General features: G+C 40.1%; 1 protein-coding gene across 4 annotated transcripts in view; it reads left to right on the top strand.

The window, feature by feature from the left end:
• RC3H2 (ring finger and CCCH-type domains 2) overlaps nt 1-25482 on the top strand; it is a 45239-nt gene extending 19757 nt beyond the window's left edge. For 3 of the 4 annotated variants that reach the window (XM_075015245.1, XM_075015247.1, XM_075015246.1), the window contains exons 10-22: nt 2271-2383; nt 3000-3308; nt 5055-5269; nt 7442-7869; nt 9279-9449; nt 11020-11175; nt 12700-12913; nt 13057-13141; nt 13687-13768; nt 14202-14336; nt 15169-15276; nt 20371-20519; nt 21154-25482. In XM_075015245.1, coding sequence (XP_074871346.1) covers nt 2271-2383; nt 3000-3308; nt 5055-5269; nt 7442-7869; nt 9279-9449; nt 11020-11175; nt 12700-12913; nt 13057-13141; nt 13687-13768; nt 14202-14336; nt 15169-15276; nt 20371-20519; nt 21154-21352 — 2364 coding nt within the window. In that variant the 3' untranslated portion in view covers nt 21353-25482. The remainder of the gene's footprint in view (nt 1-2270; nt 2384-2999; nt 3309-5054; nt 5270-7441; nt 7870-9278; nt 9450-11019; nt 11176-12699; nt 12914-13056; nt 13142-13686; nt 13769-14201; nt 14337-15168; nt 15277-20370; nt 20520-21153) is intronic. The other variant, XM_075015248.1, reaches the window with a different exon arrangement.
• The last annotated feature ends 1193 nt before the right edge of the window (nt 25483-26675 follow it).

Raw genomic sequence — 26675 nt, 5'->3', positions numbered from 1 at the left:
GCCCTGTGCTGCTAGAACCAGCCATCTGCCCACCAGGCAGCTGAGCCGCCCACCCAAGCCCCACAGTGCCAGGGACAGCCGCCTACTCACCATCCCATGCCACCTGAGCCCCATGCTGCTGGGGCCAGCCACCTAAGCCCCATGAGTCCTGCAAGCTGGCTGGCTGCCCAAGCCCTGCTAGCCACTCATCTGAGGCCTCCCACAAAGCCAGGCACCCTCAGCCCCCCATCTAGCCCTATCCTCCTCCTCCTCCAACCCAACCCACGCTCACTCTTATTTGCAGAAGGCAGCCAGCTCCATGTGGGTCTTTGCTGGCTGCCTGCATTTTATAGCGGCTGCGCTGGGTCACCCGTGTAAAATGGAAGGGTCTGAGAGCTGAAAGCAAAGTCTGGATCTTTTGTCAGGTGGGGGGAATGATGGGGCGGGGGGTTGCCCCGCCCCCCCAAATTTCTTCACGCCCCCCCCCAGGGGGCATGCTCCCCAGTTTGGGAAACTATGCTCTAGTGCTTTAATTATTCTCGTTGCTCTTCTGTGGACATTCTCCAGTTTTGCCACATGTTGGTCGAAACATGGTGCCCAGAACTGGACACAATACCTAATGAGCACAGAGTAGCAGAACAATGAATTCTTGTCTTGTTCACAGCACTCATGTTAATGCATCCCAGAATCTGTTTGTTTTTTTTACAACAGTATCACACTGTTGACTCATATTTAGCTTGTGGTCCATTGTGACCCATAGATCCCTTTCTGCAGTACTTGTTCCTAGATAGTCACTTCCCATGCTGTATGTGTGAAGTTGATTTGTTCCTTCCTACGTGGAATACCTTGCATTTGTCCTTATTAAACTTCATCCTGTTTACCTCAGACCATTCCTTCAGTTTATCCAGATTGTTTTGAATTATGAGCCTATCTTCCAAAGCAGTTGCAACTCTGCGTCGCGCCCCTGGTGGTATTTGCAGATTTAATAAGTGTAGTCTGTATGCCAGTATCTAAATCATTGATGAAGATATTAAACATAACCAGTCCCAAAACAGACTGTTGCTGAACCCCACTTGTTATGCCCTTCCAGCATGACTGAAAAACTATTCTCTGAGAATGGTTATCTAGCCAGTTATATGCCCACCTTATAGTAGCCCCATCTAAATTGTATTTGCCTAGTTTTTTTGTAAGATCATGCAAGGCTATTTACTCTCCTTTATACACCCACATACCTGTTACACTGGTCAAATAGGTGTTGGGCACATACTCAATTGAACCAGAATATCAGGCAGTGATTTTTTTATATTTTTTTAAATCTCTGGTATTAAGTGTTGAAGAATGCAATATCTGTTATGTAAAGATAGGATTTTCAAAGCAAATTTAAGGAATATGGATGCCAAAATCTGTACCTAAAAATATGTATGAAGGAGAGAATTTAGTTCTTATCTCTGTCTCCTTTAGAGTGGGGTGATAAAGGCATCCCTTTTCATCTGAGAATTTGGCTGGAGGGATGATAGAGGAGTGGTTCTCTTGCTGCCCTCTGGATTGGAAAGTAGCAGTAAGAAACCTGTTCAGCTTGCAAGAATTTTACCTTGATACTGTGAGACAGACAGTACAAGTCTGTCATAGTACTACCACAAAACGAAAGGGTGCTTTAAAACACCTGAACATAAATATATTCCTTTAAAGCTTCCCTTTATTCTAGTGATTCCCAAACTGGGGGTCTGTGACCAGTCAGGGAAGAGGATTGGGAGAGTCTGTTACGTTAAAATAAAATTTAGTTAAAATGTTCAAAGTTTAAGGGGGGGTGGGGGTCATACTCCAGTCTTGATATGTGAATGGGCTCACCAATACAAAAAGTTTGTGAACTGCTGCCCTATCCCTATTGATTATAAACCCTGAAATAAGGAGGGGTGTTTTCTTGAACAGAAACTTTCACAGAAGAAAAAGTCATGCACACTCAATATTTGCATGTGTGATTCTTAGGAGATGGAGGTGCTATTCATGGTGGAGGGTTTCATGATCCTGAAAGACTCGTCATCTTGTAATTAGTACCTGACAAATTCATAATTGTGAGCAAAACTTTCTGAATGCAGCAGAGCTAGTTATAATGAGCTTAGTGTGACAAAATGGTATTCATAATGTAAGTGAAAAACTTCTTTATCTAAAAGGGTGAGTAAGAGTGCTGCCAAAAATGTCAAAATTTCCAAGGATGCATTTATAGTGTTTTTAAAACTTTCTATTTAAACCTGTATTGGCTCTTACATGGGTGTTTTTTTCCTATTTTTAAGCCGCAAACAAATAGCAAATATAAAACAAGTATGTGCAGAGATCTGCGACAGCAAGGGGGATGTCCACGAGGAACTAACTGTACATTTGCTCACTCTCAGGAAGAGCTTGAAAAGTAAGTCTAGGGATGATGTGTGTTCTTTCCATCAAAGCCAAAGCAGCTTTCATGAAGTATTGGAAGTACTTTCCTTTTATGTGAGAGTTCATACTGGGAGTCCCTTCATGGCTAGAGAGCAGTTTGTGCAATATCAGACATCTTAAAAATAGCAGCATTTAATTGCTAGAATTGCTCTTTATTTACTCTCGGAATATAGCAGGAGCAAAATTTTCCTGCACAAAATTGACTCAGGGCCTGGCACCTTAAGAGGTCTGCAGTGGCACAAACTAAGAAATAGCACTCATTAGGTATTTATCACCAGTTCTTTATTACTAATTCAATTTACCAAATATCTCAAATTCATAAAGCTGTTTGCACACAGATCCATCCCCACATTAATGACTCAGATGCCTCACAGAGCAGGAGTTGGGTCTTTCAGATTAGAGTGAAATGTCTGGTGTTCATTATTTCTCCAAACTAGTGTGCTCATGGTCTAAGTTAAATTGCGAAGTGATGCAATTTGGTCCTTGATGATATCCTTCTTGTCCCTTCTATCATGTCAGTTTTACAAAAGCATTAGTACACACATGGCTCAATGTGAATTCCTTTATCAGATTTGCCTTTGTAAATACAGGTATCGTTTGAGAAACAAAAAGATCAGCGCAACTGTGAGAACATTCCCTCTGCTAAATAAAGCCAGTGTCAACAGCACAGTCTCAACCACAGCAGGAAGTGTAATCTCTGTCATAGGAAGCAGTGAAACAACAGGAAAAATGGTTCCAAGTTCCAATGGGATTGCTAATGTGGAAAGTGGTGTTCCTCAATTGATTCCTCGCTGTGCTGACACCTCCTTAAGAGCTCTGGAGAACATCAAGAAAGGGGGAAAGCCTGGAACCAGTGGTCAAAATGTTTCTGGGTCTCCTACAGAATCATTATCTGAAAAGTATGTACTGCTATGGGCTAAAAGAATTGGGATCAAATATTCTAATGTTCACATTTTGCCTTTTTCCTACCCTTTGCAAGCAGAAGATAGATGATAAAGGTCTGAATTATATTCAAGAGCAGTTTCTGTTTTAGTGTTTGCTACTTAGTGAGTCCTAGATATTGAACTCTGGTTCCGTTTTACGCTCTCCATGTGTTGAAGGGCATGTTTTCTTCTTGTCACCATGACTGAAGTAGCCAGTTGCCCTTGAATGGGTAATATTCAAGCTGTGCATTTCAAAAAATCTGCTGTGGCTCATGTACAGGCATAATACAAGACTTTCCAAAGAGCACAACATTGCACTCTATCTACTGAAGCCCGAGTTGGGCTTGAAGGGGGGAATGGCTGCTTCCATATGAGGTACTGGCAGATGATATATCCAAGTAACACATCAGGTAGAAGAGAAAGGGGGCGGTGAGTTGAAGATTCTTGGTTGTATAGCAGTGCAAGGTCTAATACTGCAGTGAAGATGTTTTTGTTACTCAGAAGATTGGCTGGAGTTGTGTCCTTGCTTTAGTTTTTAAAAACTCTTAACTAGAATGGCTAAATTAATGCAGCTGTCCAGTATCTAATCTGTTATTTGGGGTTATTCCGTTTAACAGCAATTCGCATTCATAATTTGTTTCTTATAGCATTGTGAAGAATAGTCATTGTGTTTTTAATTATCAAAAACATTCTTTTGTAGTCCTGGAGGTTTTCCAGGTATCATACCTTTTTAAAACTGTGCATTGTCCAGACAGCACTGGACAGATGACTAGATTTTTCAGTGCCTATCTGTTGTTTCCAGATCATGCTTTTAGACTTATCTCAGATCTAGTACAAATTATAAAGTTAAAATCATCTTACTGTGTGCATGTTGTCCTCTTGAAAAGTCTCCTTTTTGATAGTAGCATCAATGTTCGATTTTAAAGAAGATTTTAGAAATTCCAATACAGGTTGGACTTCCCTGGTCTGGCACCTGTGGGACCTGACTGGTCCCAAATGAGATTTTTATGACCAGGGAGTTCTTCTGCCACCTGACCCCCAGACCACCACTACCTTGATTCTGGCCATTGCTGAACACACCACCTCCAGCTCCCATTTCACGGGCTCCAGCCCTGCTGACATGGGTTCTGGCCACAGTCCCCCTGCTGCAATCTCTGGCCCTGGTGCCCCGAGCTCTTGTCAACTCATAAGACCAAGGATAGACAGGATTATGGGATTCACTTCAACACAGAGCTGATTAGGGATAATGTACTTTAAGCTTCACTACTTCAAGCTACTCCAGGTTCACAAGGTACACATTAGTAAGCAAGAGCACAACATGACAATGTACTCGACCGAGTAAGAGGCACTGTGGAATGCTTACAACCTTTTCTGCCACAGAGAGTCCCGGTCCCGAAGTGCCTCACATTAGGGCCGCAGCAGATGTGGTTTCACTGGGGGAAATCATCCTGGGACACCTCTGAGCCTGGAAGTCCCCAGCTAAGGGCATGGTTTCCCAAGCTTTTATCCCTTAGCTGTTTACTGGGTGTGCACATCTAGTATCATCCATGGCCCTGCCAGATGAGAGAATCTTGGCTTTCAAAGATACAGCCTGTAGAGATAATAAGGAAATTTGGGCTACGTCATACTGGAGAGTTTTGTGTTTGAGTTAGAAAAGACTAACGATGAATACAAATAGGTAGTAAACAAAAATGTATTGGATTTCTTTGCAATTCTTTTCAGTAAAATTTGTTCTCCACCAAAGACACCTGTAAGCCAGGCAGCCGCTACCTCAGCTGGTGGTCCTAATATTGGAACTGAGATGAATTCCCTGCCTCCAAAATCCAGCCCATTTGTAACCAGAGTACCTGTCTACCCTCCACATTCTGATAATGTTCAGTATTTTCAAGATCCCAGGACCCAATTGTCCTATGAAGTTCCACAATACCCACAGACAGGTGAGTGACATGGTTGCTGAGCCATAGGCAGTCCTGCACTTTTGCCAGCATAATCTGGAATGTGTTTGAATGTTTGTTTGTGCTTTGTGTTCTTCAAATCCCAGTGGCACCCAGTGCCCCATGTGCACATGGGGTTATTTGCTGGGCCTCATGGTTTGAGCAGAGCCCAATAGCACCAACCTTTTTAACTCTTAATATTATGATTGCATAAAGAGAGGGATGCAGAATGCAGGGGCATTGCTACATATTTTGCATTATTTCCATATATAACCAGAAAGATCTCCAGAATTCTTTACAGGAAGCTTAGCAACTTGTAAACCATGCCTGCTTATTGGAGAGGGAACAAACGTGTTGAAGACTTGCAGAGAAAAGTTCTGTCTGCCTTCTGTGTGTGGAACATGAGATTCCATCCTCCTTGCATCCTTCATGGAGTTGGCTAAGAAGTCTCCTTTTATGGTGGCTTACTGGAAACACCACCCTTCTCCACCCCTCCATGTGGACAGATATTTAATGCTTACTGAGGGGCCAGTCTCTACACTCCAGTATGAATGGATACGACTTCAGTCAGTGCATCCATGGATGGACTTTAGGCCAGTTTGTGCATTTCCTGTGAACATTTACATACTGAATAACTCAAGCTTTTTCCAACTCTTTTCTAGCCATTTGTGTACACAGAAAATCCCGGTTTGAATCTGGTAGATTGCACAAATGTCCATGTGCCCTTGAGAAGTGGGTTGTTTGAGTATTCATCTAGGCAGAGATTTGGGAGAGAGACACTCTGTGTACTAAGTGACTCTGCCTCTGTGAAGTTTCTGTTAAGTGCCCCCAAGGAAACTACTGTAAAATTTGTTCTAATTTCAAGTGGGTTCCAGCTGTCTGAATAGGGTAAAGGAGGAAAAATGATCTATTCTGTAGTGTATTAACACAAAAAAATTCCACACATGCCAGCTTATAGCTTAAAGACTCTCAGAATTTGCAGTAACTCCTCACTTTAATGTTGTTGGTATGTTCCTGAAAAATTGTACTTTAAGGGCTCATCTGCATTGAAGGGGGCCTGCAAATGAGCCAGATTGGTGAATTGTAATGAGGTGCTGCAGTGCACATGCAGCACCTCATTAGCATAATTCTCGTTGCGCAGGCTTTGAAGTGCCCATGGCTAGACTGCTTGCTGGCACTTCTAAGTACCCATGGTGCTTTGAAGTTCCCTTACTCCCAATGGACAGTGGGGCGGGGGAAGTGCAGACACGCACTGTTCTTGTTTTTGTGTTTGAAAGAGAGGCGGATGTGCATTGCTCCTTGACGTATACTTATCCCACTTTTAAGTAGACCAGGAAATCCAGACTCTGGACTCTGTAGCTGTGATATTCTGCTTTGTAGAGATGGGGTATGGAGTGGGAGGGGGGCTCAATGGAGAGCATCCTGACAGCACCTCGCTCCCTCTTTCCCCTCCTCCCCACACAGCAGGCAGGAAGCTCCCAGGAGCAAGCTCCAAGGCAGAGGGCAGGAGTAATGGGTGGACGGGCAGCTGAACTGCAGCTGCCCAGTTGCATATCTTACAAGGAACTTGGGGGAGCTGATTTGGGCTGGGGCTGCCAGCCCACCCTGGTTCGAAATCCTCACAAGGACAAGCTGCTTTTCAAGAAAATCCTTGAAGTATTGTGCAAAGCAGGCAGCAAAAAGGCATTATCAGGGAGTACTGCACAACTTTAAAGAGTCATGTGCACTAGTAGATGATAAGTAGTGCAGCAATGTTAAGTGAGGAGTTACTTGATAAAGAGACAGTAGACCTTTTTCTTCAAAGTGGTTGATTATCTAGCTTGATTCATACAAACTCAAGTTAGGCATGGAAAGGAAGTGCTAAATTACCACCTATTCTTGTAAAAATTTTAAAAGTACCATCATGTGGTAGAATGCGCCACTCCTCTGCTTCTCTTCCTAGCCATGTTGGGTCCTGTGAACTTACTGTATGGTTTTAGTACAGTGTCCCCAGACCCCATTCTCAAACATGCAGTGTACGTCTGCAGAAAAATGATGGAATTAATATGGGTCCTGTAGAAACAAGAGCCTTTACTCTGAAGTCAGGATCAAGTTACTACTTACAGTTTTAGAACCATGTTAAAATTCTGGTTCCTCATGAGACCTTGTTAAATATGCCTTTTTCCACTTTTCAAGGATACTACCCACCACCTCCAACAGTACCAGCTGGTGTGGCTCCTTGTGTTCCTCGCTTTGTGAGGTCCAGTAACGTTACAGAAGCCTCCCTCCCACCTGCTTCCGTGCCATATGCCGAACATTATAGTACATTTCCCCCTCGAGATCGACTGAATTCTCCCTACCAACCTCCTCCTCCGCAGCCGTATGGACCAGTTCCTCCCGTCCCTTCTGGAATGTATGCTCCGGTGTACGACAGCAGGCGCATATGGCGTCCCCAGATGTACCCAAGGGATGACATTATTAGGAGCAATTCTTTACCTCCAATGGATGTGATGCACTCATCTGTCTATCAGACATCATTGCGTGAGAGATATAATTCGTTGGATGGGTATTACTCCATGGCTTGCCAGCCTCCTAATGAGCAGAGGACTGTGCCTTTACCAAGGGTAGGTGAGAGTGGAAAAGAGGAGGATATGATTATCTTAAAGGTTCATGACACAAATCATGCTACCTGATTAGCACAGAGCTCTTCCCTTTCTTTGGGTTTTCATTTCTCAGTCAGTAAAACAAGTTGTTTTTAAACTATAATAGGCAGATCTTTGCCCTTTGGGGTAGGGCTGTATTAGACCCCATTGCTCCTATGCTCACAAGCACACCTCAACTGAATTAATTACAGACATCCTACCTGTTGCTGAGTCCTGTTTATTTGATTCACATTATGATATGACTGTAGTCATTGCGAAAGACACTTTGGATCCAAGATGCATCTTCCTCTGCCTATGTCCTATAAATGGAAGTCCAGTCCAAAGAATCCTGACCGAGGGATGTGAAAGGCATGGCCTGTGGGCCAGATATGGCCCATTAAATGTATTTTTACAAGTGGTACCTCTCTGGTATAGATTTACAAATGTTGCTGGACCAGAGTGTCCCAGTGACAGAGGTTGCCAGCAGGCCAGCAGCTCTTGGGACTGGAGGCTGCAGAACCCATGGGGTCACCAGGGCTGGGAACAGTGGAGTCTGCCAGAGGATGGTGGCAGCTACAGCCAGGTTAGCGGATCCCATAGGGTCACTGGACCAGTGGTGGCCATGGAGTGGACCCCATCAGGGAGGCTGAGTCTCGGGTCCCCTCCTCCCCCACCCCCACTCAGCCCCTAGCCCAAGGTCTGACCTGGTCAAGTGAACTCCGTTGTTTGTGTCTGCTCAGGTCCAACCTGTATAGCCCAGAGGATATAGTCAGATTGTTCAGAAATCTCAACTCTTTATTTTTTAAGTACGTTTCTTGCATCATAGATGCAGAGAAAACCTTTCAAATGTTAACTTAATGTAATCAATGCAGTAACATTTGCTTGCAGATGGCATCTGACAATAACTCAGGAGTCTTAATTTTACTGGCGTGTCAGCTGTGAAATTCAGTGATAACACTTCAGTTGCAACCTTAACTGTTTCATTGTGGAGTGTTTTAGCATATGCATTGGGAAAGAACATGGGCAGTAAGCCCAAGGGGAGTTACAGTGTAATTGCCAGATTATCTCCTGGATCATGCTGTGAATCTCCCAGTGACCACAGTGGGAGAAATGTGGGGGAGCTGAGGGGTGGATGACTCTAAATTTATACAGTGGCCTGCCAATTGTAAATAAACATGGAATGAGTTTGGCACTATGCTGTTACCCGTTCCTTATCTAGTTTTTATTTTCTCCCCTGCATACAAGTATATCCCTTGTGACGGCTATTTGGTGAGGTAGCTGTGACTGTTCCATGCCTGTTCTTCCATGTGTTGGCAGCTATCAGAAGCCTGTCAATAATCTGCATGATCGGGCTATGAGTATTCATGTGTTGATGCCCTCATGTTGTTTAGGAGCCTTGTGGTCACTTGAAGACCAGTTACGATGATCATTTAAGACGAAAGCCAGAGCAGTGGGCACAGTACCACTCGCAAAAAACACCTCTTGTGTCCTCAACTCTTCCTATGGCAACACAGTCTCCAACACCACCTTCTCCTCTCTTCAGTGTTGACTTCAGCACAGAGGTGAGAAAGCAAAGAATTTCATATTTTTTGCCTCCTGTTTCTGCATTTACAGGAGAGCTTTCCTATCTAAGTCTTATGCAATTCTGTTTGATATAGTTTATCCCCTTGCCAAGTGCAGGATGTAATCTCCTTAATAAAATATTTGCTGTTAATCTGATGCCACAGTTAATCTCTGACAAAAGGCTGAATAATTGATTTTACTTAAAGGCATTTTAACTTTATAGCACAGTGTTGGTTTATTGCTATGACACTTTTATACCACATTATGGAAAGAGGTGTGGAATTTCACACAGATCTCCTATACAATTAAAGAAATAAACCATAGTAACAGCATATCACAAATATCAGTTCTAATTAATTATGATTAGAGCTTCTTATGAAACTTCAGATTTCTGTATTAAGCACTGTGGATACATTTTCCATTAAGAAGAACCCTCCTATTTTAGATTCTTATTCTTGATGGTGCTATAACACGAGGAGCACATGTAATTGAGGTGCATATGTGCCTGTAGTCCCAAAGAATGTATATATTGACATGAAAAGTGACAAACCCTGGTAAAACATTTTGCTGTGTAATGATAGTAGCAAAATTGAAGTGAGACTTCATAAACAAGGCATAGGAACTGGCGTTGTGTCTTGGAGGAGAAACCAATCTTCCAGTGTCTTTTTGTATATACCTAAGAATGAAAAGATTCAAAATAGATCTTGGCATATATGACCTATGGTCTCAGAATCCCCATCAAGTCCCGGTTAAGACCTTACCCAGGCTGGGGATTTCTGAGTTTTGTTCTACCTAGGCTGGCTTTATCTAACTTTACTAAAGGAAAAACTGCATGGCTTTCTTTTCTTAAGTTTTTGCTACTTTGGTCATTTGCCGCAAATACAGAACATTGAAGTGTATGCACTGGTGCCAACCCAAAGTGTCAGCCAGCAAAGCAACTATTTGTAGAGTTGACGCTCCTGCTTGGAAGCAGTAAGCATCACTAATACAAAATGTGGCTTACACTAGTTTACGGTAAGGGTTGGTGCAGACAGACCAGCGGCTGGCCAGTGATCACTGAAATCAGGCAAATAATCTGAATGAACTTGATTTAGTAGTTCACAGTAAGCAGCTTTTCTGTATTAACTTTGGCTATGTCTACACTAGGGGTCTGGTCAACAAAATTAGGATTTTCTTGACAAAACCTGTGGAGCATCCATGGTCCCAAGGGATTCTGTTGACAGTAAATCAGCAGAAAGCAGCACTTTTGTCAACAGTCTTATCCCATTCCCCACAAGGCATAACGCCTCTGTCGACCAAGATGCATCAACAGAAAGCCAGTCTGGACGTTCCAGAGGGGCCATCTGTTGACAGACAGGGCATCCAGGACACCAAGCAGCCCTGGCTGCTGTGCTTGGTTACCCATTTTGTCAAGAGAGCAGATCGTTTGGTGGTTTGGCCACAATCTGCTGACAAAAGTTTTGTCAGATGGTATCTTCTGACAAAAATATCTGTCAACCCAGCTCTGTAATCTAGACATAACCCCAAATACTAAATTTTTCCTTCCCCCTTTTTTTTTCTTTTCAATAGTTCTCAGAGAGCGTTGCTGACCTGAGTGGTACTAAATTTGAGGAAGACCATCTTTCACACTACTCGCCCTGGTCCTGTGGTACTATTGGTTCCTGCATAAATGCCATCGACTCAGAGCCCAAGGATGTAATTGCCAATTCAAATGCTGTGTTAATGGTATGGCTATTATGCATGCTACCTGCTCACACATGGGGTGGAAAGTGCTGCAAATATTTCCATTCGATTGCCAAACTTAATCTGATTGCCAAGGCTTTTGTAAATAAATTTCTATTGATTATAATAAACTAAAGTTCTAAGTTGTAAAGTTAAACTAATTCAGCTCATTTTGAACTGTTTGGAACAAACTTTTGCCCAGCTGTGTAAACAATCTATCTTCTATCAATTAAAAATTTTGCAGTCTTGTTTATAACATTCTTAGACTTAACACAAACTACTTTAATGTATGGTTGGCTTTAACATCTTCAGTAAATTTATAATTCAGGACTTATATTTCTCAGACACATAGGTTAGACTGAAGGGATGAATGGATGGACCCCGATGAAGCTGTATAATAAGGATTTCCACTTCTGATCAGCTTGCACAGTTTTGCAAGGATCCTCACTTGTTTATTGCTCCTCTAGTGAATAGTGCTTGCCATATAAGTGCTGTCTATAATAGTGTAACAGTGTCAGGTTACTCCTGTGTGGAGGACTTGACAAACTAGCATAGACTAATATGTCGGACTTTGGGTAGATGTCTTCACTGGGTTAATAGGGTTCCAGCTAGTTTTAAGTGCCATACTCAACACTGTTTGACCTTGAGCTTTTTTCATTTGGGGATCTGACCAGATTCTTGTATTCCATCTCTGTCATTGTTTTGGATAATATCTATTTTGAAGTGAGGGGCCTTCAGCAATGTCAGCTGTACAGAGAAGATACGAAAAAGACAAAACTTGCATTATACACCATACAACAGAGCATTTTGCATGAATTTTAATAATGGCTGCAGGGCGCACAGGTCACTTATAAAACTATAATTTTATTTCAGATATGTAATTTTCTTTAAACATCAATCTCGCTCTGCTAACAGGCTTTTGGAATGTACATATCCTCCTGTAGTAGTTTAAAAAAACCCACTAAAAATGGAAATACACCATAACCTTGTTTTATTGGATTGAAATTGGGTACACAAAATTGGGATTTAAATGAACTGGAAAGTAAAACATTTAATACATATCCAGGGAGATTATTTCATTTTGGATAAGGAAGGGTTCATATGCAAGTTGGGGACTTGGGTCCTACTCTCTAGTATCAACAAGCAGCTGCTTCTCTACAAAGGGTGATCATGTCTCCTTCTCTACTACCTGTACCCCACCTTCCTCCAGTATTAGCAAGGATGTTGAGGGTCATACTGTGGTGTTTTACAATAGCTGGGTTTTTTCCTGAGAGGAAACAGTAAAGCTTTAAAATACATAAATGCACCCTGTTCCACAGTTATCACTGTCTGGTGTCAACTGGTCACTGTTTCCCAATAGGTAAGAGTCATTATGTCCCCTCCCAGCTTGCAGGCTGCTCAGGTTAGTGTTAATCACTTTGTGTAACAGTGATTATTCAATGGCATCTGGGCTTTTGAGTGACACAAACCAGTGTGTTGAACTGCAGATCAGTCTTTTGTACCTTCTGGTCTCTCCTTAATATATAGGATCTGGACAGTGGGGATGTTAAGAGGAGAGTTCATCTATTTGAAACTCAGAGAAGGGCAAAGGAAGAAGATCCTATAATTCCCTTTAGTGATGGACCGATTATCTCCAAGTGGGGTGCAATCTCCAGATCATCGCGCACAGGTTATCACACAACAGACCCTATTCAGGCCACTGCTTCCCAAGGAAGTGCTACTAAGCCCATCAGCGTATCAGGTACAGTACATGCTTCCTATTGACAGCACTGTATAGGCTATACAGGCACTTGGACCATTGCTGTGAACAGTTAATAACTCAATAGATGCATATTCTTGTGTGGACATGGAGATGACATTGAATTATACCTCAATTTGTTACAGATTATGTCCCTTACGTTAATGCTGTTGATTCAAGATGGAGTTCTGGTGGCTCAGATTCTACTTCTTCAGCACGCTATGTAGAACGGTATGAACTTTGCCTATTGCCTTTTATTCAAACTGTTGTTCTATATTTACAGCTACTCTAAATCTCAAGCAGAAGGAAACAACATCTAAACCATGAATCACCTAGTAATTTTTAAACATGGCACATGGTTTGGCCTTATGCAATATCAAGCATTGGAATTACCAATTTCAATAAACTAGGGTCAATCTCATATAGCATCAGCTGTACTCAAGTTGACAGGTCACAGAAGTGGGAGCAGTGACTGTTGAGTTGTAATATCAACACAGCTACTGATTGCCATCCGCTGCCTTCAGCAAGTCACTGAACCTCTCTGCCTCAGTTTCCCTTTATGTAACATTAATGTACCTGCATACCTAAGAGGGATGTTGTGAGGTCTGACTGGGTAATGATTGTAAAAGTGCTAAGTATTGCTTTAGGCACACAACTTTTTATCCAGAAGCCTAAGCTCATAAGAACTAAATTGCAAAACTTAAGGGCTTGTTGACAAAATGTTTCATTTTTTTATTAGTGTGTGTGACAGTAACCATTGTTTTTTCTCTTGATAGGGACAGATTTATAGTCACTGATTTATCTGGTCACAGAAAGCATTCCAGTACTGGGGATCTACCGAGCATTGAACTACAACAGGTAAGATGTTATATCATAATTAGAACCGTATGTAATATAGTGGCTTTCATACAAACTATCCCGCAAAATGCTTTGCAGTATTAAATTTTACAGTTATCAATGAGACTGATAGGAATGAGGACACTAGAACCTTGTCCTATTAACTTTAACACCAGACATAGGATTGCTCATGTTAATAAGCACTGATCATTTTAATAGGATTGCACGTGGTGGGGAGTGCTGTATGTCTGTTAAATATTGGTATTTGCAGGATCCAGCCCCCTGGGACTGGAGAAGAAATTTGTTAAGTATCCGTATGCAGTACATTCTGAAAATGCATAATTGCCTGTTTAGAGAAAGTTGTTCTTTGTGTGTGGGGGGGTGCTTGTTTTGCAGTCTGACAATGCCAAGCTCAATTGTAGTTGAGTAACTATTGTGATTTTCTGCCCAACAGGCTAAAAGTAATTCATTGTTACTTCAGAGAGAGGCTAATGCACTAGCCATGCAACAGAAGTGGAATTCCCTAGATGAAGGCAGTCGCCTTACCTTAAATCTTTTAAGCAAGGAAATTGATCTGAGGAATGGTGAGGTAAAGAAAGAGATTATTGGGATGTATTGATTAATTGATGTTTTGGGCTATATATTTGGAAGTGTGACTTTTTTTAAAATACTTAGGACCTGCTCTTTTTGGGTGTATTGTCTGAGAGTGAGCAGAAACATTTGCTATTTGGTCAAGAGGTGGCTTCATTATTGAGGACTCTATAGAAATATAACTCCTGTTTTATTATATCATTCTAGATTGCGGGCTGAGTAGATACATGTTATATAGTACACTGGAAAAAAAACAAGCAGTCCTATAGCACCTTAAAGACTAACAGTTCTGCTGTTTGCTCATTTCTGCTCCAGAATCTGAGGAAATGGGTCTTACCCATGAAAGCTCATTACCTAATAAATAAGTTTGTTTAATCTTTAAGGTGCTACAGAACTGCTTGCTTGCTTGCTTGCAAAGTTATAGGCTAACATGGCTATCTGTCTGAGATGGTAAACTGGAAGTATATTTAAATGTAGAAAATAGAAAGAGACTACATGCATCAGTTCTCCCACAAGCTATATACATTATATCTAGAAAGTGATCTCTGTACTTTCTTCCAGTTGTAGGTGATATATAGCTAAAATCCCTAACATGCTCTGAAAAAGATTCCCTTCCAACACCTACATACTTCCTGCTTACTTGCAGACAAATATAAATAGTTAATCTTTTCTGTAATCAGATACACCATTGGTATCCAAGGAGCTGTCTATTTCCTACTCTACCCTCTTGCCCGCTTATCCCAGAATGTGGATTATCATAGCTTCCTTTTTTTTTCTTTTTTGAATCCTTGAGGATTTTTTGGAAAGTGGAAAGTCTCTTCTATTTGCAGACTGACTATATTGAAGACTGTGCAGACACAAAGCCAGATCGAGATATTGAATTAGAGCTTTCGGCTCTTGATACTGATGAACCTGATGGGCAGGGTGAACAAATAGAGGTATGTACAGGAGCTTCATGGTTGAAGAGGTTATAGAATTCTTTTATTAGTGCAGTTGTTTCTATAAACTTTCTTGTAAAATAAATGATGTCAGAGTAAAAAGAGGGCCAGGAATAGTGGCTAGTGGATAGTTCTCTGAAGACATCCACGCAGTGTGCAGCGGCAGTTAGTAAGGCAAATAGGATGTTAGGAATTATTAAAAAAGGGATCGATAATAAGACAAAAGATATCATACTTCCCCTATATAAAACTATGGTACGCCCACATCTCGAGTACTGCGTGCAGATGTGGTCTCCTCACCTCAAAAAAGATATATTGGCATTAGAAAAGGTTCAGAAAAGGGCAACTAAGATGATTAGGGGCTTGGAACAGGTCCCATATGGGGAGAGGCTAGAGAGACTGGGACTTTTCAGTTTGGAAAAAAGGCGATTGAGGGGCGATATGATAGAGGTATATAAAATCATGAATGGTGTGGAGAAAGTGAATATAGAAAAATTATTTACCTTTTCCCATAATACAAGAACTAGGGGACACCAAATGAAATTGATGGGTAGTAGGTTCAAAACTAATAAAAGGAAATTTTTCTTCACACAGCGCACAGTCAACCTGTGGAACTCCTTGCCCGAGGAGGCTGTGAAGGCCAGGACTCTATTAGGGTTTAAAAAAGAGCTTGATAAATTTTTGCAGGTTAGGTCCATAAACGGCTATTAGCCAGGGATAAAGTATGGTGCCCTAGCCTTCAGAACAAGGGAGGAGATGGATGGCAGGAGATAAATCACTTGATCATTGTCTTCTGTTCTCCTTCTCTGGGGCACCTGGCATTGGCCACCGTCGGCAGATGGGATGCTGGGCTCGATGGACCTTTGGTCTGACCCAGTATGGCCATTCTTATGTTCTTAGGAAAAAACTGGGGGGCAAGTTCAAATAAATATCTGAGATGCCTATATACCAATGCAAGAAGTATGGGTAATAAGCAGGAAGAACTGGAAGTGCTAATAAATAAATACAACTATGATATCATTGGCATCACAGAAACTTGGTGGGATAATACACATGATTGGAATGTTGGTATTGAAGGCTACAGCCTGGTTAGGAAAGATAGACAGGGAAAAAATGGGGGAGGTGTTGCCTTATATATAAAAAATGTACACACTTGGACTGAGGTGGAGATGGACGTGTTGAGAGTCTGTGGGTTAGTTTAAGAGGGGTAAAAAACAAGGGTGATGTCCTGTTAGGAGTCTACTACAGGCCACCTAACCAGGTGGAAGAGGTGGATGATGCTTTTTTTAAGCAACTAACAAAATCATCCAGAGCCCAGGATTTGGTGGTGATGGGGGACTTTAATTATCCAGATATATGCTGGGACACTAATACAGCGGGGCACAGACTATCCAATAAGTTCTTAGACTGCATTGGAGACAATTTTCTATTCTAAAAAGTTGAAAAAGCCACCAGGGGAGAAACTGTTCTGGATTTGATTTTGACAAATAAGGAGGACTTGGTCGAGAATTTGAAGGTGGGAGGCTGCTTGGGTGAAAGTGATCATGAAATCATAGAATTCACAATTCTAAGGACTGGTAGGAGAGAAAATAGCAAAATAGAGATGATGGATTTCAGGAAGGCAGATTTTGGTAAACTCAGAGGGCTGGTAGGTAAGATCCCATGGGAGGAAAAACTGAGGGGAAAAACAACTGAGGAGAGTTGGCAGTTTTTCAAAGAGACATTATTAAGGGCCCAAAAACAAGCTATTCCCCTATGTAGGAAAGATAGTAAATATGGGCAAAGACCGCCTTGGCTTAACAAGGAGATCCTGCATGATCTCAAACTAAAAAAGGAATCCTATAAAAAATGGAAACTGGGACAAATTACAAAGAATGAACACAGGCAAATAACACAGGAATGCAGGAGTAAAATTAGAAGGGCTAAGGCACAAAATGAGCTCCAACTAGCTACAGGCATAAAGGGTAACAAGAAGGCCTTTTACAAATATATTAGAAACAAGAGGAAGACCAAGGACAGGGTAGGGCCATTGCTCAGTGAGGAGGGAGAAACAGTAATGGGGAACTTGGAAATGGCAGAGATGCTTAATGACTCCTTTGTTTCGGTCTTCACAGAGAAATCTGAAGGAATGCCTGACATAGTGAATGCTGGTGGAAAAGGGGTAGAGTTAGTTTTTGAAATAAAAAAAGAACAAGTTAAAAACCATTTGGAAAAATTAGATGTCTGCAAGTCACCAGGGCCTGATGAAATGCATCCTAGAAGCCTCAAGGAGCTGATAGAAGAGGTAGCTGAGCCGTTAGCGCTCATTTTTGGAAAGTCATGGGAGACAGGAGAGATTCCAGAAGACTGGAAGAGGGCAAATATAGTGCCCATCTACAAAAAGGGGAATAAGAACAACCCAGGAAATTACAGGCCAGTAAGCTTAACTTCTGTGCCAGGAAAGATAGTGGAGCAGGTAGTTAAGGAAGTCATCTGCAAGCACTTGGAAGGTAGTAAAGTGATAGGGAACAGCCAGCATGGTTTTGTAAAAAACAAATCATGTCAAACCAACCTGATAGCTTTTTTTGACATGATAACGAGACTCATAGATAAGGGAGAAGCAGTAGATGTGGTATACCTAGACTTTAGTAAAGCATTTGATACGGTCTCGCATAATATTCTTATCGACAAACTAGGCAAGTCCAACTTAAATCGCACTGCAATAAGGTGGGTGCATAACTGGCTGGCTAATCGCACCCAGAGAGTAGTTGCTAATGGTGCTCAATCCAGCTGGAAAAGCATAACAAGTGGGGTTCCGCAGGGGTCTGTTTTGGGACCAGTTCTGTTCAATATCTTCATTAATGATTTGGATATTGGCATAGAAAGTACACTTATTAAGTTTGCAGATGATACCAAGCTGGGAGGGGTTGCAACTACCTTGGAGGATAGGGTCATAATTCAGAATGATCTACATAAATTAGAGAAATGGTCTGAGGTAAACAGGATGAAGTTTAAGAAAGATAAATGTAAGGTGCTGCACTTAGGAAGGAATAATCTGTTTCACACATACAGAATGGGAAAAGACTGTCTAGGAAGGAGTACAGCAGAAAGGGACCTAGGGGTTCTAGTAGATCACAAGTTAAATATGAGTCAACAGTGTGATGCTGTTGCAAAAAAGCAAACATGATTCTGGGATGCATTAGCAGGTGTGTTGTGAACAAGACACGAGAAATCATTCTACCGCTCTACTCTGCGCTGGTTAGACCTCAGCTGGAATATTGTGTCCAGTTCTGGGCACCCCAGTTCAAGAAAGATGTGGAGAAATTAGAGAAGGTCCAGAGAAGAGCAACTAGAATGATAAAAGGTCTGGAGAACATGACTTATGAAGAAAGGCTGAAAGAATTGGGCTTGTTTAGCTTGGAAAAAAGAAGATTGAGGGGGGACATGATAGCGGTTTTCAGATATCTTAAAGGGTGTCATAAGGAGGAGGGAAAAAACTTGTTCTTCTTGGCCTCTGAGGAGAGAACAAGAGGCAATGGACTTAAACTGCAGCAAGGGAAGTTTAGGTTGGACATTAGGAAAAAGTTCCTAACTGTCAGGGTGGTCAAGTACTGGAATAAGTTGCCAAGGGAGGTTGTGGAATCTCCCTCGCTGGAGATATTTAAGAACAGATTACATAGATGTCTATCAGGGATGGTGTAGATAGTGGTCGGTCCTGCCGTCGGGGCAGGGGACTGGACTCGATGGCTTCTCGAGGCCCCTTCTGGTCCTAGTGTTCCATGATTCTATGATTATTCACGCATATAGTGGAAAACTTTTTAAAATTCAAAGGTAGGTTTTATGTTGATCCCTGATTCTTGTTTTGCATCATTTTACCATAGAACTTGGGCTGCTTTTGTGCTCATCTCAGTCATCTGAGCTTGTCAGTGTTGCTCCAATTACAAAAACTTCTAAAACTTCGTTAAATACAAAATAGCCTTAGTAATTTCTCCCAATATACAAAATGGAAAACAAAAGTGTTTTAATAGGTGTAAAGTCTTATTTCAATATGTTTACATAAAACTTTTCAAATCATCCCATTTCTAATTCTAGATTTATTTAAAAATTAGTCAAGTAATAAACTATTTTGCTAGTCTTTAAAGTGCTACTTGACTGCTTTTTGTTTTGATAGTGTATAGACTAGCACGGCTTCCTCTCTGTTTTTATTTAAAAATTGTCCTTGCTCTTTATAGTCTTATTGGTGTCAGTGCCTATCTTTTATATTTTGTGTCTACTAGTAGTCTGCATTCAGTTTCTTAAAACGTTTTTTCTTTCATCTCCATTGTGCAGTCATAAAATGTTCTGATCTTGTTTCATACCACACAAAATCATTGCAGCACTTCTCTAAAGCAGTCACCCATTCAAAAAATAGAGATTGCTGTCATTAAGGCATTGCATAATGCACGCTGGTTCTCCTGGTTTCCGTACGTCTTTTGTTGGCCCACTTGTTAAATAAAAAGTGGGTTCAAAACTGGTTGAAAGACTGTATTCAAACAGTAGTTTACTGTTTGCTGTCAAACTAGAGTGGCATATTACAGTAAACTCTTTCATATCCAGCATTCTATCATCCAGAACTCTCAAATAACTGGTATTTCAACCATAAGTAAATTTTAGTTGTCTTCCAAAAGTACACTATAGTGAAAATAAATATAAATAATACAGCAAATACAGTATAAATTTACAGTGTACAGTAGTACTGTTAGTAAATAATGTCCTCACCATACATTTTTGTTTCCTTTTTAAATATCTAATCTTGTTTTTCTTTAGTGTTATCCATTGCTAGGTATACCTCTCTATTGTCCAGAATATTTGAATATGTGGCAACCTCCCATTCCTGAGGCTGCTGGATATGAAAGAGTTTTCTGTAGATAGTACTGCACCATCTGTCCTGGATCTGGTACTCTTCCGTATGTTCATTAAGGACTTAAATAAGGGGGTGGAGAACCTTCCGAAAAGAGAAGAGATTCTAGGAGTAGCCTCTGATCTCCAAAATCATTACATAAAACAAATGGAAATTAGATTTACCAAAGCAAGTAGCTACAATATTTGATGGACAGTTCTGTCCTTTTTCTGTAGGAAATTCTGGACATACAGCTAGGTATCAGTTCTCGAGATGAAAAGCTACTCAATGGAGCAACTATAGAGAACGGACACTCACTCAAGCAACACCAAAAGGAACCTTTGGAGCAGAAGAAACAAAGTTTAGGTGAAGACCTTGTGATTCTGTGAGTGTTTAAAAAACAAACACAAAAAAAAAACAGCATCAGAGTGGTTAAAATGTGACTATTTAAAGAGAACTCTTTAGCTTCTCACACATGGATGAGAAATCTGCACTGTATATGAATAGGGAAACAAAGAAACGGTTGAGAACTAGGAAGATTGGCTTGTGATTATAAACACACCAAATGGACCATTGGCACATCAGTTTTCATGCATTCTTGTTACCTATTTTTCAGTATATATTTTTCAGGTTACCGTCTTTATAAACCTATGTTCTATATATTCCCACATGACACAGTAAATACAAAATATTTTTATAACCACCAGAATTCAGGAAGACTAGTCTTAGCAAGGTTGGCATTTAAAATTAATTTCCATTAACCACTTCTGTGCCAAGAAAGTGCAAAATACGCTATGCTGGAATCACACATCGTATTGTATTTTAACCATTTAATGTTGCCTTTGAAAATGAGTCTCTCTACATTTACTATGTGAGCATACCCTTCTGTGAGCAAACATTCTGCGTTTCCACTAATTACTATTTAATTTTAATATTCACATGATCTAATGCCCACACTTTTATTTCTTGATATTTTGTAGCAAGCTGAAATTTATCTGATTTTATCTTTTTCCCCTCAGAAAGGAGCAGAAAACAGTCCTGCCCGTAACTTCTTGCTTCAGCCAGCCGATCACAGGATCCTTCAGCAATGCAAGCAGCCTGCCCATCAGCACATCTGTCAGCATCGGCAGCCTCATAATGAAAAGTGCTCATAGTATGTCTGAGGATAAAAACGACTTTTTAAAGCCCATTGCAAATGGCAAGATGGTTAACAGCTGAAAGGCATTCATCTTTCCAGCTTGTGACCATGCCATGGAAGCATTTACACTAGCTTTTTATATATATATATATATATATATATAATATATATATTATATAATTGTATATTTTTTTTAAAAAAATAATATTGGGGTCATCCATTTCCTGTGGACTCTTTGATACTTCAAGCCCCTCTTACATTAGCATTCTGAGAAGATAAATTTATTAGGGTAAGGCGTTCACTTTCCACAAACTAATGGAATTTGGACATTGTTTTACTTAAGCTTAAAGCAGCTTTTTATGAGTTTGTAGCAATCTGGTGCAGTAACTGAGCCATTCTTATTTAAAATGGCTTCTTTAGAAGATTTTAACAACTGTTATTTAAACTAGCAGGATCCTACTATGATACATCTAGTGAAGGTAAAACTAATTTATTTGTGTCTGTTTTGTTTCATGAGAAAGGAACTTGCATCTTGTTGCAGCTGCTTTTTCTTTAGTTATGGAACTTTGCATGGAATATTGTTTCCTGTTTGAAGAGTGAGAGGTTAAGAGATTCGTATTTTAGACTTTATTACAGGGTTAACACACTTTAGATTCAAATTACTGCATTAATATGCAGGACTGTGGTGCAGTGTTTTGCTGTAGCTTTTTATTTCTTGTTTTTTTTCCCTCATTTCTGCTATAGTACTGTTGATAGTTGTATACAGGCTACTTGTCCAAGTAAAGTTACAAAAAGTAACCCAAGTGCCTAAATCCTTCAGCTAATGTTCTTGGCATTGGTTTATTCAAGTTATATGCACATCCATTTTTAACTATTTTGATAAATTATGCACTAATATGTTTGTGTTTTTTTTAAATGCAGTTCTCCACCTGCATTTGTAGAATCCAGATGACTTAGCAAAAGAATCAGGTGCTCTTGGCTTTCCTGTGAAAACCCTGTTTGTAGTGTTTGCACTGACTAACAATATGGTATTGCTGGTTGTTGGGTTTTTTTCTAATTTAATTTGGGGCGGGGTTGAGATAGTCATTATGTTGTCTTGGTTAAATATTGTTAATCGTAACTTTGTATTCAGGTTTAATTTTGTTTGTTCATTAGCTATTGACTAAATCTACAGTAATACAGCATTAGACCTGTAGAGTTGTGCTGAAAATGTATGAATGTGCCCCGCTAACATGTGACTGAAAAGTCATATTAGACATGTCAACTGAAGATAGAGTACACACACACAAGCACTCTGGGCATAATTTTCTTTAAAATTTAAATAGTCACCAGTTTGGGAAAAAAAGCAGGACCTTCCCTCCTGGTGATTACTATCTTACTATTTGTCTTTCTCAGTTTCTTTTTGTTCATTTTACTTTTTTTAAATGTTTTGATTAACTTCTGTGAAGTTGTTTACTCTGAAAATTGTACTGGAATATTTTAAGCCAAGCTAATCTTTCACCAGGTGTACTGTATGTAAGGGCTTTTCCTGCTAGCAAAATGCTTAAAGGGGATCATGTTACTGGTCGTCTGAGTTATTTTACAAAATCACAGCTATGTGTTGTATACGATTTTGATAACTGTTTTGTGTGTGTTTCTGAAGGGTAGGGATTGGCATTTCCCTGAGGGTTACTGATTAGCGTGAGAAAATATTGGTGTTTGATATTTCTTAAAGAACATGTCCATGGAATATTTGTTGTAAATATATTTGAAAATCCAAGGATTAGTTTTGATATTTTGGTGTCAGTATGGAAGATCTTACACACTTATTTAATACTAAAATATAAAGAAATGTTTGTGGAACAACAGTACAGTAGCCTTTTCTTGGTTTATTTGGCTATTTACTGTACCTTCCCTGACAGGCAGTGCCACCTCATCTCTGGAATCAGACTTGTCTTATGTTTCGCTTTACAGCCTAAAATGATTAGGAACAAGAATTAGACAACCTTGTCACCTTAACTCATTTCCTGTTGACATTACAAATTAACATAGAATGTTAGACATGAATATGATTGTTGTATATTTTATATCAAGACCATTCTGTAAATATGAATTTATATTACTTTTGAAATGCTTCCAAAGTACTTTTATTTGCTGTATGTAATTCCAAAAGGATATGCAAACCAGTATGTCTACTTCATGGATATTTAAACAGTGAGATCTTCCACGTTGAAGGTAATGTAGTTTTTTTAAAAAGATTTTTAAATTTTAAATTGCTATTTTGTTACAAAAATAGAGAAAATATAAAGGTATGAGAAGTCCTTATTCCCCTCAGGGAAAGAGCCCTCTGTGCACCAGAACTCCACAGAACATCTTCAGCATGATCTGAGGGTGAATATTTACCACATAAATTGATCTTGTGTATTTACCTTAACTTTTTAATTTTAAATTGCAATTTTAAAACTTGGTTGTGCTCTGCTGGAGGGGGATTGGAATAAGCTGCTTATACATGTTCGTCTGTTTTGTCCAGTGAAAATACATCAGCCTAACAAATTCCTGCCAACTTTATTGGCATGTCTAAGAACAAATGTATTTATATATGCTTGTGTGCAGCAGAGGATCCCATGATGTAGTAGCTTTCTAGAAAGACCACGTGCTTCCTGTGAAAAGGAGTCGGTCCTGGGTTGAGGCTAATTTATGTTTAACCTTTATTATCTAGAATCACAGATGCAAGAGTTGAGGGATTTTTAATTGTGTGCCAACATTGTCTTACAGTGTTTAACACTGATTATCAACCTGCCATGAAACTATGCCTTCTGGTGTCCCAGTGAGTGGACACTACAGATGAGAACATAGTTCTGGCTGTTTGTTTGTGGCAAAATTTCATTACTTGATCTGATACAAACCAATATGTGTTTGTGCATCTAATTGTGAATCAGGTGCCTTTTTGGGCAGCGGAAGGGCTAACTTTCTGACTAATCTTCGTGTGGTAGTAATAGTAGAAAATCCCATTTAGGTTTATGGCCAAATATACTATGCTGTCAGAAAAAGGCCCACAGCAGATTAGGGAGAAGTGAGTGGTTCCTTTGCATTGTGCAGACAAGCATATTTTTCCAGGAGAGGTATATCAGGGATTTCACATGTCAGCGGTACAGAAACAATATCAATATCTGAGTTAAAATGTGTTGCCTCACAACCTGGATTAATTTCTTGTTCTGTCTCATGCCGTGTATGGGTTTTAGAACTAGCATTTATCTCTAATTTGATGTCATGCTGTCTACTTTTTATGACAAAGTAGTAACATGTACATTCTTAAAATATAGCTTATAGTAGAGTGACTGCCGTGCTACTGATACTTCGTTTGGCTAACAAAAATGAATTAGTGTTCGCACTGTAGAGATTATACTAGACCTTTCAAAGCATAGGTTAGACTCCTTTTGCAAAGCAAATTGGCATTGGTTCTTGATAGATTAGTACAAAGTGATACTAAAGCATGATACTTGACACCAGGTGTAGGCCTATAATTTGAAAAGTTTACTGCTTTGATAACACACTTGAAATTTTAGTTTTAAATTTATGCTGATGAGCTGAATGCTTTTCTTGCGTGTTAGTGCTCTGGGCTGAGGGAGTTACAAAATCATATACAAAGAGAGGCCTGGAGAAGGAGTGGTTTAAGAAAATAATTTGTCAAAACTCAAAACAATTTGATAGGGTTGGTTTTGTTGGTATTTTTTTTCCTAAAGCACAAGTTGTCAAATATCTGCTGTTGTACCTAAACTCTACTGGAGAGCTACCTGTTAGCAGCTGCTTTATCATATTTGTCAAGAACTTGTTGTTACCCTTATTAACCTGTGTCTGAAGGAAAATGTGAAATTTTAAACCTTAACCAAATGAGAAGTTAATGAACCATCCACAGTACTTAGGAACATTATAATTTAATCTGTATGTGTTAGGAAATCCCTCTACTGCAAGGTCCTCTCCTACAAGCAGAAAACAATAAACGTGCTCTTTTTAAATGACCAGTTCTTTACAATACAAATGCACAGCTAACTCCTTGGCACTAGTGGTCACAGTGCACCTCTTTGCTGGCAAGGGAGTACGCTGACAACTTAACTGTAGGTGCCAAGGTTAAAATAAAGCAAAACTATCAATTCCCCACACTTGAGCAAAAACCTTTTATTCTAGGAAGAATCACTGAAGCTCACTCTTTCCGTTCATACTTAACAAAGTTTGAAATAAAACAGAGCTTGGCTGCATTATTGCTGTCAAAATCCAGTATCATTTGCACATATCCCATCAATTTATCCAGAGTAGGCTTCAGTTAATCCAAGGCATGAAAATGCATGCATTTTCTTCGCTGGGCAAACAAGTACATTATACTGTAGTTGTGATACAACACATGTGGCTTTTATTTGTACTGCACATACCCTCTGTACAGCCACTCAAAGTATTGTGGTTAGCTTGCAGCATCTGCTGTCTGCATTTATACAGTTTACTACATATTCTTTTCCCTGGAAGTTTAAAGAAATTTTTTTTTGTTGCATTGATTGTGTTATAAATTTGCTTAGCTGGAAAGTTGGGAAAAGAGGCCTGTTTGTCAATTGTACAACCGATTGTGAAGCTCTAGTGTGAATATTTTACGTCTGTATTAGACATTTTCTTTGCAAATCTATTGTTCGATTGAAATGTAAATGAAATAAAAGATGGTGTACACCCATCATGTATAAAGCAGGCACCATCGCTATGATGGATTTAATGCTCATTTTTATGGTGCATTCTCAGCTTCTATTTAAAACTATAATTTAAATCTGTAAAATGAAATGGGGGATATATAGGGGAATAAATTCTATTCCATTTATTTCAATTTTGAATTTCCAAATTGTAATGTTTCCCTTTGTGTTATAGGAATAGGATTAAATGGGAAAGCTAGACCATATGGTCTGTATTTGGGGTGGGTGGGTAAGGGGAAAATGGGTGGGGTAGGGTGGGCTTTGTGATAATATCGAATAGCAGAGTGAATTCTGTGTGTTTTTTTGCTGTAGCACTGAAGTAAAGAGATATTAGCTTTGGCTGGTCACAGAATAGAGCATCATGGTTTTCAGTGTTTTGAGAGGAAATTGATGGAAAAAGTTTGCAGTACTTGACATGTATTTGCATGCACAAAATAAAATGAGTTGTCCACTTTAAGCGTGTGTTTACATCGTAAAAAATCCCTAAAGTGTGAGACCAAAGTAGGCCTTGTTTTCCCTTGTTTTCACTCCCGGTGCTCGCTGCCTCTTGTGCTGCTCGGTCACAGTCCCCTCCCAGATCCTGCACCTGTTAATGCCCCTTCCGCTCAGACTCCTCTCCTGCTCCCATCCCCCACGCTGCTGTACCCCCAATCCTTTACCCTCGGTCACAACGTCTCCTTTCACCCAAACTCCC

Source organism: Carettochelys insculpta, chromosome 21, assembly GCF_033958435.1.
Source record: "Carettochelys insculpta isolate YL-2023 chromosome 21, ASM3395843v1, whole genome shotgun sequence".
Taxonomy (NCBI): Eukaryota; Metazoa; Chordata; order Testudines; family Carettochelyidae; genus Carettochelys; species Carettochelys insculpta.
The sequence above is the reverse complement of the archived record's forward strand: the minus strand, read 5'-3'. Positions and strand labels throughout refer to the sequence as shown.